This window comes from Zonotrichia leucophrys, chromosome 1A (genome assembly GCF_028769735.1).
Source record: "Zonotrichia leucophrys gambelii isolate GWCS_2022_RI chromosome 1A, RI_Zleu_2.0, whole genome shotgun sequence".
NCBI classification, from domain to species: domain Eukaryota; kingdom Metazoa; phylum Chordata; class Aves; order Passeriformes; family Passerellidae; genus Zonotrichia; species Zonotrichia leucophrys.
The window spans coordinates 59,377,090-59,391,163 of record NC_088170.1 but is presented as its reverse complement, the minus strand read 5'-3'; the positions used below and the strand labels follow the sequence as shown (position 1 = coordinate 59,391,163).

General features: G+C 37.7%; 1 protein-coding gene across 3 annotated transcripts in view; it reads right to left on the bottom strand.

Annotated features, from left to right (window-relative positions):
- Positions 1–2,909: 2,909 nt before the first annotated feature.
- Positions 2,910–14,074, bottom strand: part of ORC5 (origin recognition complex subunit 5) — a 62,038-nt gene continuing 50,873 nt past the window's right edge. For all 3 annotated transcript variants that reach the window (XM_064702883.1, XM_064702884.1, XM_064702881.1), the window contains exons 14-15: positions 7,055–7,167; positions 2,910–3,462 (exon numbers count right to left, since the gene is read on the bottom strand). In XM_064702883.1, coding sequence (XP_064558953.1) covers positions 3,417–3,462; positions 7,055–7,167 — 159 coding nt within the window. In that variant the 3' untranslated portion in view covers positions 2,910–3,416. The remainder of the gene's footprint in view (positions 3,463–7,054; positions 7,168–14,074) is intronic.

Below are 14,074 nucleotides of genomic sequence, written 5' to 3'. Positions count from 1 at the left end.
ACAGTACACCAACCTCCAGGCAGTCCTCGAGAACCTGCCATTTCTCACTGTTCCCTGCCATCTCTGCCAGTACAAGTGCAGAGGGAACACCCTAATCCTGAGATACTTAACTGGGTACATTTTGCCCACAGGTCACAGACATGTAATATCTCCTGTATTCCTGCTGGAAATCCTGTCCTTCACACCATTCTCCTGACATTGCTGGATGTTCCAGTTGTCAGAAGAGAACAAAGTGCCTGATGGGCCTTGTCAAAATGGTATTTAGTGGATACTGGAAAAATTTCACCAATGGCAAGAATGAATATGGTTTTACATGGTGTATAGAAGCATCAGAACTCAGAAGGTACTGAAATAAACAATGTATTTCTTTATCTCATCCCAAAAGAGTCAATACCTACAGGAATTGTTACAGTAGAAACAGCAGGTTCTGCAATAACCCAAGTAAGGCAAATCACTGTCCAAAGAAAATGAATTAATTCATTACATGTGGATGCAGCCTTGCAAGCCTTCTTAACAAATAAAATCTCCATGTTAGGTGCATGAAAATGCAGCTGTTGATGAAGCCAGAGCTATTCAAGGGTACTAATCTCTCCACAACTGATGACAGCTGCATTTCTTTTTCCATTACTTTATCCTTGTAAGAACAAGTCCCACCTCCTGTTAATGTTTGGATCAGCCACTGGAGAAAGGCACTGTAAGTTTGTAATTTTTTTCAGTATTCTAATGCTTTGTGACTCAGGAGTTACAAAAATAATTTGCTATTTTAAAATACATACTGCAGCACTAAGTTTAACTAATCAGAAAACCTTCAGCACCTATCTTGCTCTACATTGTTTGCACAGTTCTCAATCAAAACCACCTGTAGAAGAGGTGAAATCCTGGCCCAGAGGAGGCTAAAAGAGGCCTCATGCATGAAAATGGGGTCTCAGAACAGAATATTGCTAAGGTATCTAGTAAGAAACTCAGCAGTAATTTATAAACTCATTGACATGGCTATATAGAAATATTTCTAGTTTGTCAGAATAAATCCTACTATTCATCATCAGCCTAGTTATAGCCTACATCAATCATTTGCACTTCAGTCACCTTGTTCATTCTCATACTCTGCTGATTCAGCTTTAAATTTTATTTCACTGATAGGAGTCTTTCACAAAGGTCAAAAAAGTGCCTTCAAAGTAAGGAGAGTGGTTCTGTCTAATGAATCCTCAGTTACTACTCCTTCTCTAGTTAACCTCATTTCAGTTGAATTAACTACATTATACAAAAATTAGTATCCTTTGGATTTACACTGGAAATAATCACCAATGCCCACAAGACTAATATATAGAAGAAATTAGACTGAAAAAATATCAGCAGCACCAAGTTTTCTCACTGCTTAATTTCTAAGACCTTTATTTTATGTCTAATTTGTGCTTCAAATTTGGAGCTGAAGAGTTTTGAGGGTCTGGTCTATTTGGTGGAAATGACTGGGATTACTGAAAATGAAATTTTGTGACTCAAGTTTTGTAGCACTTAACAAATCACCTGTCCCATCACATTTCATATATCAAATTCTAATCCAGATCATAAACAAATCCCTATGATCTATTGTTACTGTTTTACATGGACTAGCTGACAAATGAATACCTCAAAACTTCTTTCCACTACAAACTGCAGCCCTAGGCAGTCATACAGGCGATCCACAGAAGCCAAGCTCAGCCCAGCACTAGCTCTAAAATAGAAAGGCACTGTAAAGCCCAAAGTTCACTTTATGGACATTTTTATAAACAAAACCAAAAGCAGGCAGTAAACATTTTTGAAACAGGCTATGAATTCCCATCCAACCACTTCAGTAAGTGTGACAAATGTTGCCACCTCATGGACAGGTGCAGGGCTGGATCCAGCTCAGCGGTAGGAAGGGAAACAGATCACGGAGATGAGTCATTGCTGCCCTTTCACACTCCCCTGAGGGAGGAAGCCAGAGCTTGGCCAGAAGGATGCTTTTGTCACTTGGGTCTCAATCCAGAAGCATGGCTACGCATCCACAATTGGGGAAAAAAAGAAAGCAACAAAAAAGAAAACAAAAACTAAGAAAGAAAGAAAAAAACCCAAAACAATAAAGACTACATATATGTTTAGAGTATTTGACCATTTCTAATACAGGAGCAAGGGGGGAAGACTGATGATTTTTCCCTGAAAAAAGCCCATAATGTTCAAATTAGAACCTGGCATGGTCATGTCAAACTGTCAAAGGTGAGCACTCACCTTTGTGAGTTTTACTCGCGCAAAGTAAAACATCAGAGTAACAGGCTGTGGGAGCTGAAGTTTTCAAGAGGACTACTGAAATTTTCAGATTCATGAAGACAATTACCTCCAACTGGACTAGGGGATTTTCATGCTCCATAAATTGTGTACCTACTGTGAGTAAGCTGCAATTGTAGTGTATCCATCATGTATTGTAACATAAAACTTTAGCTACTCACTATTCCACCACTTTTGGGGAATTGCTGCACAAAGACTCTGTCACCTGTTGAATTTCTCCCTCCCTGATGAAAAGGCAGCTGTGCCATCCTCCTCTACAGGACAGAGGCTGTTACAAAAGCCATTATGTGGTGTGTATGTTAAAAGTAGGTTCATTCCACATGTCACTATAATTAACACTTCCTGTAACTGGGTGAGCATGAAAGGACTATAGAATTTTGAAGCAAAAGTAAAACATTTCAAGTTTGACATAGGGATAGAAGTTTTAAGAATCAATTATTTTTTTAAAACAGAGCTTCATAAAAATACATTCATTGTCAACATTTATGAATGGTCTGAAAAAGACAATACAGTGATTAACTGGGAGTTTCCTACCATCGTGATCTCCATATGACAGGGTAACAGTCTGCCTACATAATGCTGAAGAGAAAGAAGAATTTGTACCAGCTTGATTTTTAAATATGTTCTTATGTTTATTATACTTTGCTACTCCACTCTCCTAAAATGGTGGCCTCAGGAAAAGCTGCTTTGGCAGGCAATTGCAAAGATTCCTGTGGAGAGGAAGTGAAAAGACTGGGCATACAAACAACGGCTGCTGCCATGTTCAAAGCACTGGGGAGAGTTCATAGAGCAAAATGCAGTCCTAAGTAAATGGGTTTCAGGCAATTTCAGTGTTAAGATAACATCATTAAGACTAGAACAGATTGTGCTCAAACCCTGCTGTTTATAATTAACACATTGCTTCCAAATACTCCAGGGTCCCTGGTAAATAGTCCTCTGCTCAGATCCACCCAGACCAATCAGAGTATTTTCATCAGGTTCCATGCTGGGCCAGCACCTGTTTGGACAAATCCAAAAGAGCCAAAATACTCTTCTTTTTGGCCAGCTAAGTAGAGAGATGAACACAGCTTGCCTTAGTCATTGTCACAGTGTCCATATGGCTGTGAAGCTTGTTTTCACAAGAAATCGTACAAGTACTTTATTATGTCGAAGTTCACGGTCCTATAAACAAAAACACAGTATATTAGAGCAATCATCTTAACAGTGCTAAGACTTTAACCTGTGTGGAGACAGCACATGCAGGACATTCTGCACAATCAAAATCAAGCAATTCCCCAAAAGAAACGTAAGTGAAGATAAATGAATTTTTAATTTCTCTCATTATTTACAATACCCCTCTTCTGATTATTTCAACTTTGTAAAATTCTAGAAAAGAAATATAGCAACTTCCTAGTAAAGAAAAGAAGACTCTAATTTCAACAATGAAACAAAAAAATATATTAATAAGATCACATTTTCGTATGGCAAACTTGATGTTCCAGTTGGTGATGCAAAGCAACAACCTTTTATCCTATTGAATGTTTTGTTCATCTCCTAAACCACCTGTTTTAGCATGTACTCCTTCATCTGTACTCATTTGGAGCCTGTGTTCTTTCAGTCTTGACAGTAGTTGACCCATGTTCATAGCTAAATTTGAAAAATCCAAGAATGCCAATCAATGGATAGAAGATTTTAATGTACACTTTTGTACTTTAATAGCAGGCAAAATGAAACAGCAGTAGAATAAAACATATAATTATTTTTTTGTCTCTAAACTCATTATTCTATACAATCTAACACTCAGACTTTAGGGTTTACTGTTTGAATAAATAATGCAAATTACTGCATAAAATGACAAGTATAAAATTAAAAGGGTTTTTTAAAAAAAGTATTCAATGATGCAAAAATAGCTGCTAACAACACTAAGTGAGATTAGCTAGCTGAATTCTTATTTGTTGGATTACAATCATTTAATAGTCTCTGTTCATGCATCAGCCTGTAACCCACTTTTCAAAAAGTTTTTATAAGATCATTTTGAACAGAGAAAAAGTTTAGAAATCTCCAAGATACGTAACAGGAAATACTCTGTTGGAGTCAGTGACACATTTAAAGACATTAACTGCCACTGTTAGACTTACACAACATTGTCACTGGAGTCAGTGACAAATTTAAAGGCATTAACTGCCACTGCTAGACTTAGATGACATTGTGTCACACAAAAACAAGTGCTTTAATTATAAGGCTTTCCACAGAAACAAGATCATACACACCAACAAATGCTGACCTTATCAACTAAATGAAACAGAATTGTCCTGTCATAACAACTGGGTTTATTACAGATTCTCTGAAAAGATCCATTATTTCAATAAACACTACGAGAGCCCTACTTCAGCTGCAGAAAATTTATGAACTTAGGTTTGAAATTCTTAAAAGAGAAATTATTTCTAACAAAGAAACATCTAACTTTGCCTTCAGCTAAATGTTTAACTACTATGTGGTAAAGCACAGAGATGTTTCCACAAAGACTGAGTATAAGTCAGAATAAGACTGAGAATAAGCCAGATGTGAGGTTCCATGGTAAAAGAGACTGTGCACTTCAGCAGTTATCATGTTCAAAGCCACCAGGAAGAGACACAAGTGTTTTACTCTTTTCCAAAAACAGGTGGTTTTTTTTGGCTTTTTGTTTGGTTTTTTTTTTTTTTTAGTGCAAACTTCACTTTTGCTTAAAAAACACAGAAAATGAAATGACAATCGGAACAGCCTGAATGGGGGTGGGGAGGGATCATCCTTTTCTGTCCCATTCTTTGCACACCTCAGCCTTCCATTAGGAAATATGCTGAAGTAAAAAGGCTGAGATGGTAACTAAAATCTGAAGATTTTAGTGACTAGTAAACTTATTTTAGTACTATTGCAATAACAGAGAAAGAAGAATCAGAAGATGGGCTGTATGGGCTGTTTACTTGATATGTATTTTGGCTGAGATTTCAAAGTAGTTCCTTCTCTGTGACAAATACAATCAAAACTATTGCACAGATAGAAAATGAAATTTCTTAAAGCACAGAAGGTCAGGCCTTCATCCTATAGCTAGTAGCCCCACCCAGGGAAGAGAGTAGCTCATTTCTAATGAGTTCATGAAACCTTGCCTTTTTACGGGTCATCCTCTTAAGAAGATTTAATAAATACTGTGGTCAGAAAAGTGTATTTTAATAAAAATTGTAACAAAGGAACAAACAAGATTTAAAAAAAAGGGAGAAGGAGGAGAAAATGAGAACAGGCCAACTTTAAAATCAATCTATCTATCTATCTATCTATCTATCTATCTATCTATCTATCTATCTATCTATCTATCTAATTTAAATGGCCCTACCTAAGCAGCAAATAAAGACCTGCAAACTACTTTTGAAGATAAAAGAACTGCTCTCTTCTTCATAACATGTAGGAAAAGTCAGTTTATATACATACATATATACACATACACACACATCAGACCTAAAGGAAAGCAAGCTAAAACACTACCATGCACTGAGGTTTGAAGTGAATGTCTTTGACAAGCACTTTCTCCAGTAAGCATGAGCTGCATGGCACAAGTTTTGGTTTTCTGGCCGTCTATACCTAGCAGCAACTTTAACATAATCACTGAAACTTCTGAGGATCTCAAAGTTGCAAGGAAAGGGCTGTCAAAGTATCCCAATTCAAGGATAAATCCCAATGTATAACTGAACACACAGTGATCCATGTTGCTGAGCAGATGGTCTGCTGTGCTTGGTTCCAGGGGGAGCTTTTTCAGGGCATCACTCACCAAGTGGCTTTACTGCTGGGAATAGCAAACTGACATTGCAAAGCTGTGGAGGTCCTGGCACTGTGGTCCAGCCAGACCTGAGCCAGACAAAGTTTCATTCTGCAGCCTGTCCAACTGAAAACTGAAATAAGTGTATCTGTTGCATTTACTGACAAGGCTACTGGGCATTTAATAGCTCAGGAGAGTAACATGTGCACTGAGGTTATGGAATACACCCAACACCTCAGGTTCCTCCTTAGTTCCACATTACAGAGAAAAGCTGACTTTGAGAACATTTCTCCCTTTTGACACATGTCATTTCTGGGCTCTGTTCTGGTTATAGACTGTTTATCCAAGACTTTCTAATAAGGTGGCAGCAACAGATAAAATAGGAGACATAGGCCTGATTGCTGCCTTTGTATTGCATGTATTTCTGTTTGCAAATTATTGCCATCTCTCCTGATGGATCTCAAACTGTTCTCAGACTTCACAACTGAAGGCTCTGGATAAACAAAAATGATGTACTTACATCCACTAACTGAATTAGCTTATATCAATAACAGATCACAAAAGATAGTCTATGTGCAAGAAATTCTATAACCTATGTAGTTTTAATATCATATGCACAACACTGTTAAGAACCAAACATAATTTCAGATTCAAATACCATAATGTGCTTTTTGGTAATGAAATGGACTGACATTTCAGAGCAATATTTTCACATGAAGTCCCTGACCTTTACTAAGCACAAAGACAGTATGTTACTGTAACACATACTGCCACTGTAACATAAATCATTTTCAAAACAGGAATGGACTATACTTACCTTGGGTACAACATTTCTCATAAATAACACGACTTATTCAGTCATTCTTAGAAAACTTCCTGAGGTTTTCTATTCTGGTCTGCAAAGAGCTATAGACTGAGCAAATACCTGGTTTGAAGTCTCTTTCAAGTCAGCACATGTACCAGTAAATGAACTCTTAGCAGGCTCACCGGGCAATAGCTCTGATGAAGTCCAGAGACACAGTGCACTTGTATCGTGGTCCATCGAGCTGGTCATTCTGGCCAACCATGGATAACAGCTGCAGGGTCACAAGAGAGGTGATCTATGGACAAGAGACACAAGTAAGGTTAGTCATTTTTGTTAACATGAATAACAGTGGCCAATTTATTGTTTTGTTTGTTTTGTTTGTTTTTTCCATTTGGCCTAATTCCCATTTTTCTCTGGAAAGTCACTCCCACTTGCTCATTGTTCACTTCCACATAGCTCTGCAGCTAGAAAACACAGGAATCTACATACATCTTGCCATTACATTTCTGCACCAGCAGTAATAGACAAAGACTAAACCCTCCATCCTTCATATCAAAAGTTATCCTGGAGTTTTGAACAGAGGAACAGGAATAATAGGCATGAGCTGAGCATTTCCAAATCTCTGCCTGACAATCAGGAAGGACCAGGATTTTCTTTGCTTTATCCCTGAAGACCTCCTTTTGAACTCTTCCACTCAATGTTGGATATTCCTGTGCCAGATCATATTGCATTTTGAACAGATGGATGTTTCACTCCACTCCAGATAAAAAGGAATTTGAAGGTTGGAAAGAAAAGGCTGGAAGATTGTATGTTAAAAAGAGCAGGGCCTGAGTTGAGAGAAATTTGCCTACAAATACACATACAGTGTCTTGACAGAGCCACTGATTATTTTACCAAAATAGCAATGTACCAGTATACTTTTTCACTTTGTTCTTCCAGTGATGGCTGTGGCACCACTAAAGTGAAGTCATGGGGTATCACCACTGGAAATAGTCATCCCATTCTGACTCAGTTAGGAAGAGACACTGTAGTGATTCCATTGTCTCCCCATCTCCTCCCAGATATCATGGAAAGAAAGAAGTAAAAGCAGAAAAGAAGATTTTTCCTTCGCCTTTGCAATAGATACCACAGACAATTCAGGGCAATGAGGTTATATTCTGTGACAAAATGCTATCTTGGCTACAGTTTTCATTTTTAAAAACCCAGCCAACCATGACCTACTTCTGAGTAATGATAATAGGACAGTAAGGAATTCCTCAAGAATAATGTATTTCAGGAAAGAAAGTGTCAGTTCAAATGTTCAAGGAAGCACAATGCTATAAAAAGCATCAGCAAGTTGTAACAATAAAAAAAATACTCCTAACTCAGTAATAACCCCACTCTTTTGCTGGAAGTACACTTGGTTTTCAAATTTGTGACAGTGCTTGTAGGAGGCAGGAATAATATAATAGAAAAAAATTATACCTACCTATGGAGAATAGAAAAAATATGGTATCCAAGAATGAAAAAATTTTTTTAACAGCCTGGACTTAACTTTCTTTCATATGGCATGAGACAACAATAGTTTGGATGCCAAAATTCTGAAAAGTCTTTGGAGTTTGTTTAAGGAATGCTGGTCTACACATAGTCACAAAGACAAATTCCATGTACTTAATTCAGATCTATAAATTACATGGTTTATCAAATTTTAGCATTGACAAAATTAAAGAAAATTGAATTCAGTATATGGCAAATGGCTCAGATTCCAGAGCATTAATTACTTTGCACGTATCACTGGATTGGGATAAACCTCAAACTTGTTAGGTTTTATACTCTTAAAATACTTATGAGAGTACATTTTTCTCCATTTTCCATTCAACAAAATCTACATCCATTATGGAGGAATCTGCTGTAACAATTGCACCCACGTGCATCAATACTGGCAAATCACTTCTGCATGGCACTTGCAGCTGCTCTCACATTCAGAAATCACCAGTGCAGGAATAGCAGGAGGGTCCCTTGAAGGTCCTTATGACCACAGAAAAAGTCTGCACAGTCTGGAGATCCATCTCAGTTTTATGTGAGATGGAAAAGTCATCTTGCTGCTGCATTACAAATGCTCCAGCAATACTTCAACAAATTCTGCATTTTCTTTTCTAACTAGCACCAAATGCTCTGTGAGTAACACGAGGTCAGCAATGCAAAACTCCTTACTAAAGGCTGACTCAAGAAATCTGAACAACCTGGACACTAAGTTTCATTAATGTTCTTGACTTAAGAAATTATCTCAAAGACTCAATATACAATATTACAAGATAAATAATGCTAATATACAATATTACAAGATAAATAAAGAGTAGTGTTACTCTTTATGATCAGTGGATGATCTTAGGAAACTGCAATCTTTTACTTATTTCTTTCACAACAGTTAATAAATGTCATCACAGGGAAGCAAGTGCAGGAACAGCAAGTCCTGACTCTGAGATCACTTAAAAAGACAGCTGTAGAGAAAACTGCCATTTTCAATTCAGGCAGGCAAGAAACAGTTTTGTCTCCAAAGAGGCTCAGTGGAGGCAAAGGGAAAGAACATATATCTATGGGGGGTGAGTAGGGACCAGCTATCCTACAGACAGCCAAATGTTAGGAGCTAAAATACCTAACTTGTTAGACTTTAGATTAGAATTCAACATGCAGTAGTTACAGATGCCTGGGCATCTGTATGGAGATGGATGCATGGAGAAAGGCAGAGATCTCCTAAGGACAAGTCCAAAAGCCTGCCTGCTGAGGGGCAGCAGCCTGGAGCTTTGCTTGCACAGCTTTTTCAGGGGATTCAGGGAGAATCAAAACCAGCAATGGAGCTCAAAAAGCAATGACTTCTAATTTTTTCTTGCTTTATACAATATAGCAGGAGTGTTCTGTAGCTGTCAGCCACAGAAATGGACAAGACACCTATTTTGTGCAATAAATTGATAGAAAAGACTGGATTATGGTAGAAGTGGAATTATTAAGTTTCTCTAATATTCTGTGCTGAATCTAGACCCAATAAATAAAAGATGACTGTCCTCACCAAACAGTTCAGAAGTCTTCTGGGACACAGAAGGTCCAAATCCCTTCTGACATGAGAGGCTTCAGCACCTCTGCTGAACATCTGACAAATAAGTGGGGTGGGAGCAAAGGAAGGAAGAAGAAAAAGAAAAAGCCATGTGTGGTATTAAAACATCACCAGACCTAACTTGCACTCTTCTTCTGAAGCTGAACTATTTTGCATAAAATTGCAATCTCTCTGGGCCTACTCAGTGCATGCACCTGGTAAAGCAGGATACAGTGGAATGAACTGGGTTTAAGACAGTGTATTTGTAGCATAATTTTAAAATTCACCAATATTCATGTCTCGTCAGCACTTTAGTTCCAGGTATACCTGTAACTTAAGCACTGAAAAACAATTACTACTTCAAAAGTTCAGGTACTACAAAACTTTGGAGGCAATATGTTCTTAAATTAAGACACATCAAAAGTTTGAAACACAGATGGGAAAAATATGAATGCAGTGCCAAACTAATTGCACTTAGCCAAAAATACACCACTGCTTTTGAAATTTTTTTTAAGGGTTTTTTTCAAATATCATGGGTACAGTGGCTCCATTTCGTTATCACAAAAGCTTGAGAAGAAACATCTGGCAAGAATAGACTAAAAACAAGCCAGAAAAACTGTGTGAGTGATAGAAGAAAGAATATTTATTGAGAATCTTCAGAACAAAAGAAATTATAGTTGGAAGAAAAATTGTAGAGTTATTTGTAAAATTACTGAAATTGGTGATGATTTAATACTAGCAAAATTTAACAATTAAATGAAATCTTCGACAGGAATAACAAGAGAATCTGAAAAAAAAAACCCTTTCTGATCTGAAAGATGAAGAGAAATGGGATTTACCAGTATGTTTAAAATAAGCGATGATGGAACTTGCTTTGAAATGTATTTGTGTGAGAAACCTGCTGCTGAAATCTTGGATCCAAGGTGAGTATAATCATAAAAGCACAGCAGATAACTGTTCCCAGGAGGAAATGACCACTCAGATTGCTTCTGGAGATTCACTGGTCAAATATGGACATTGAAACCTCTGGAAAAAACAAGCAACCCACAAGTCATCCTTCAAGGCAGCTTTTTTCCTATCAGCCTGGACTAACAGATGGGCCTTGCATCATTCCCCAAGCAGACACAAAGCCTGGCTTTGTGAGCACATGGCTGTGTGGAAGTGACAAAGATTCCAGAAGGAAGGGCTGTCTGCTGAGAAAGGCCGGGCTCTTCCCGAGGACACCACAAGAAGCCAGAAAATCTTCACTGAGGTGTGAAACATGAGCAGAATTAGAACCCATGACACAGGGAAACGCATGGTTAGCTAGGGTAAGCAATGACAAACTATCTAGGAAAGGGCCTGGACCAACAGTGGGACATTTCTCAAATCCACAGGATAAAACTAAACAGAAAATGATGCTGTTTGGGGTGGAGGGGAAGCTGCTTCCTGAGAGATGTGACTGAAATCTCATGAAGTGTACATTTTAAACTGGACTGGAAAAATATTAATGAAAGGAGGAACAATTTCAAACTGGCAGAAGTATACTAAATGCTCTGTGTGGTTTTTTTCATCTCTACAGTTTATAACATTCAATTATCTTGCCCAATATGTAAAATTAATTCTAACTCTTCAGTCTGGCTTACTGTCACACACAGATTCTGAACGTCAAACACGTCAAGAAATGAAGAACTTTCCGTATTCAGCTCTGTCAGACAAGGGCACTACATTCTTTCACAGTCACATGAATGGTGCTTTGCAGCACCATCATCCCACAGCTCTCAAAGCCTGTGCACTTGATCAAAATCTACCCCTGCCAGCAGTCACATTCGGGCACATGGAAAAACCTCTGCTAGGGACATGGCACTTGGAACACCCAATACCATTTACAAAACACATTTCAGTCAGAATAACTGTGCAAAACCCTCCTGGAGTTAAATTCAATGACCCTAGTACAAATTATGTGAGCATAAAAAAACCTGCTCAAAATTATTTCAATGAAAATTATAGCCTGAGTGTGCTCAAATGTCAGCCTTATTTGAAAAGCTTGCACAGAAAGATAACCATAGAACATTACAACTATATATATTTAAGATAGTACTTGATAAAAATTGTTTTTATTAATAAAAATAAACCAACATTTGTTTGAATGCTTGTACAAAACAATCAGGTTTTGATACTGAATTACATTTTGTGCAAGGCTTTTAATGCATAAAACAAATACAACAGGAGGGACACCCTTAAAGATTACTTGGAGCCTTCAAGCCTGCAGTTAAACATTTATTAGGACATGCTTCAGTTAGGTATTTTACCTTTATCTCAGCTTAAAGCAATCCAACTCTATTTTTAAACTACATTATGAACACAGTCAAAATGTTTCTGACATTAACAGAGGCACCAACAGACCCAGCCCCAGCCTCAGTGCTGCTCCACAGACAGTGTCCTGTGCCCTCCCTTTGGTGATACACACAGGGGCTGTGCAGGATGGGATGGGGCAAACACACTGACCCAGCCTGCTTTGCAGTTTCTTTTAGGAATGCTTGCATTTGATGTCTTTCTTTCTTCCAGATTAGTTTGGGTTTTTGTGTTGCTGTCACAGAAGTATTACGTCATTATTTTGTGTTGAGTCTCCAGGACCTTGATTTCATTTCATTCAAGGCAAATCTATGTGATTTACAGATTTAAACAAGTGACTCCATTTGCTTTTTCAAAGCTTCATCACATCAGCGATTTAGTCATTTGTTAAGAAAGCCAAAACTTCCTTTACACAATCCAGAAGAAATGTTTATTTACCCTCAAGTACACGACCTTGAATTTCTTGCTGTTAAACCAACTCAGTTTGTATCGTACTCACCACCTAAAACTTTTCTTGTGTCTCTTCAGAACAGAAATGTTTATTAAGCCCAAGGCATATAACATTGAATTTTACTAGAAAATTCTTCTGGTTTTTATTCTATAGGTCATTGGAACCATTTTCATATGATATTTGCTCCATTGTATAATCACTGCTCACCACCTCTTCCTTATTCTACCAGGTCTTCCCTTTTGTATCCCATTTACACAGAATGATGCTTGACAAGAAACAGTGCCAATTTCATACACTTAATCAAGGGATAAACACATATTTTGCCTTTTTCCTTTACCCCTCCTCTTTCTGTAGCACTCCACACTCTTCTTTCAGACCACAGAACACCTTTGTGCATACTAGCAGCTGCCTTCTCTCTAGACCATTCTCCGGCAATTGGCCTCCCTTGTGGCTTTCCCTTCAATCTCAAGAGAAGCAAATGTATTTTTCTATTTTGAAAAGACACTTCCTACCCTTGCTCTATTCATATTTTGGAATATTTTCTCTTCAATTAGCAGTATGTCTTCTAGGGTTTGTTTAGTGACTCTGACTAGCTGCAAATCTTGACTCATCAGTACAGCTTCCTTTCAACTCTTCTCTGTACTTTCCCATTATCTCTACACCTCACACATTATCTTCCCAAAACTGCTATTTAAAGAAACAGAAATAAAACATACAATATTTTTTTCTAAAAATACCAACGATTTTCTAAAATGGGGACACTGAAACAAGATTCAGGAATTATTCCAGCAAACCAAAAAGCCAATTTAAAAAAGTAAACAAGAAATCCAGAAGGAAGTATTCTTCATCCAAAATTGTAGTTAATCTATAACACATTTTGCCTCTGCAAAGTCAGTACAGAGGTAGAGAGTTTGGAGGAGTTTAGAAAGCCACTGAGACACATTCATGGAAGCAAATTAAACCATGGGCTGCTGAATGCAAATATTACCTCTGTGGCAGGCATTTAAGCCACAGGTAATAAGAAGTTGTAATATACACAGACTATGCTCATCCTCTGCTTTCTAGTCTTAAATTTTCCCTGCTCATTTGATATTACTTAGAAGTAGTCAGACAGTTTTACAGTCTAAGAAGTAAAACAGTGGGTAAGCCCATTTTGGGTCTGACAATGTGCCTGCTGTGATGCATTCATCAAAGATAAAGTATATCATCTGCATCTTCTATATCCTCTTCTATATCCACTCTTTAACCTTCTCTTGGGCCTCTGCAAGGGCTCTCTCACTATTAGTTACTGTATTCTCCCCATACTTTGCAGTCTTTGTGAAAACAAAAACCCCCACTTGATGAAAA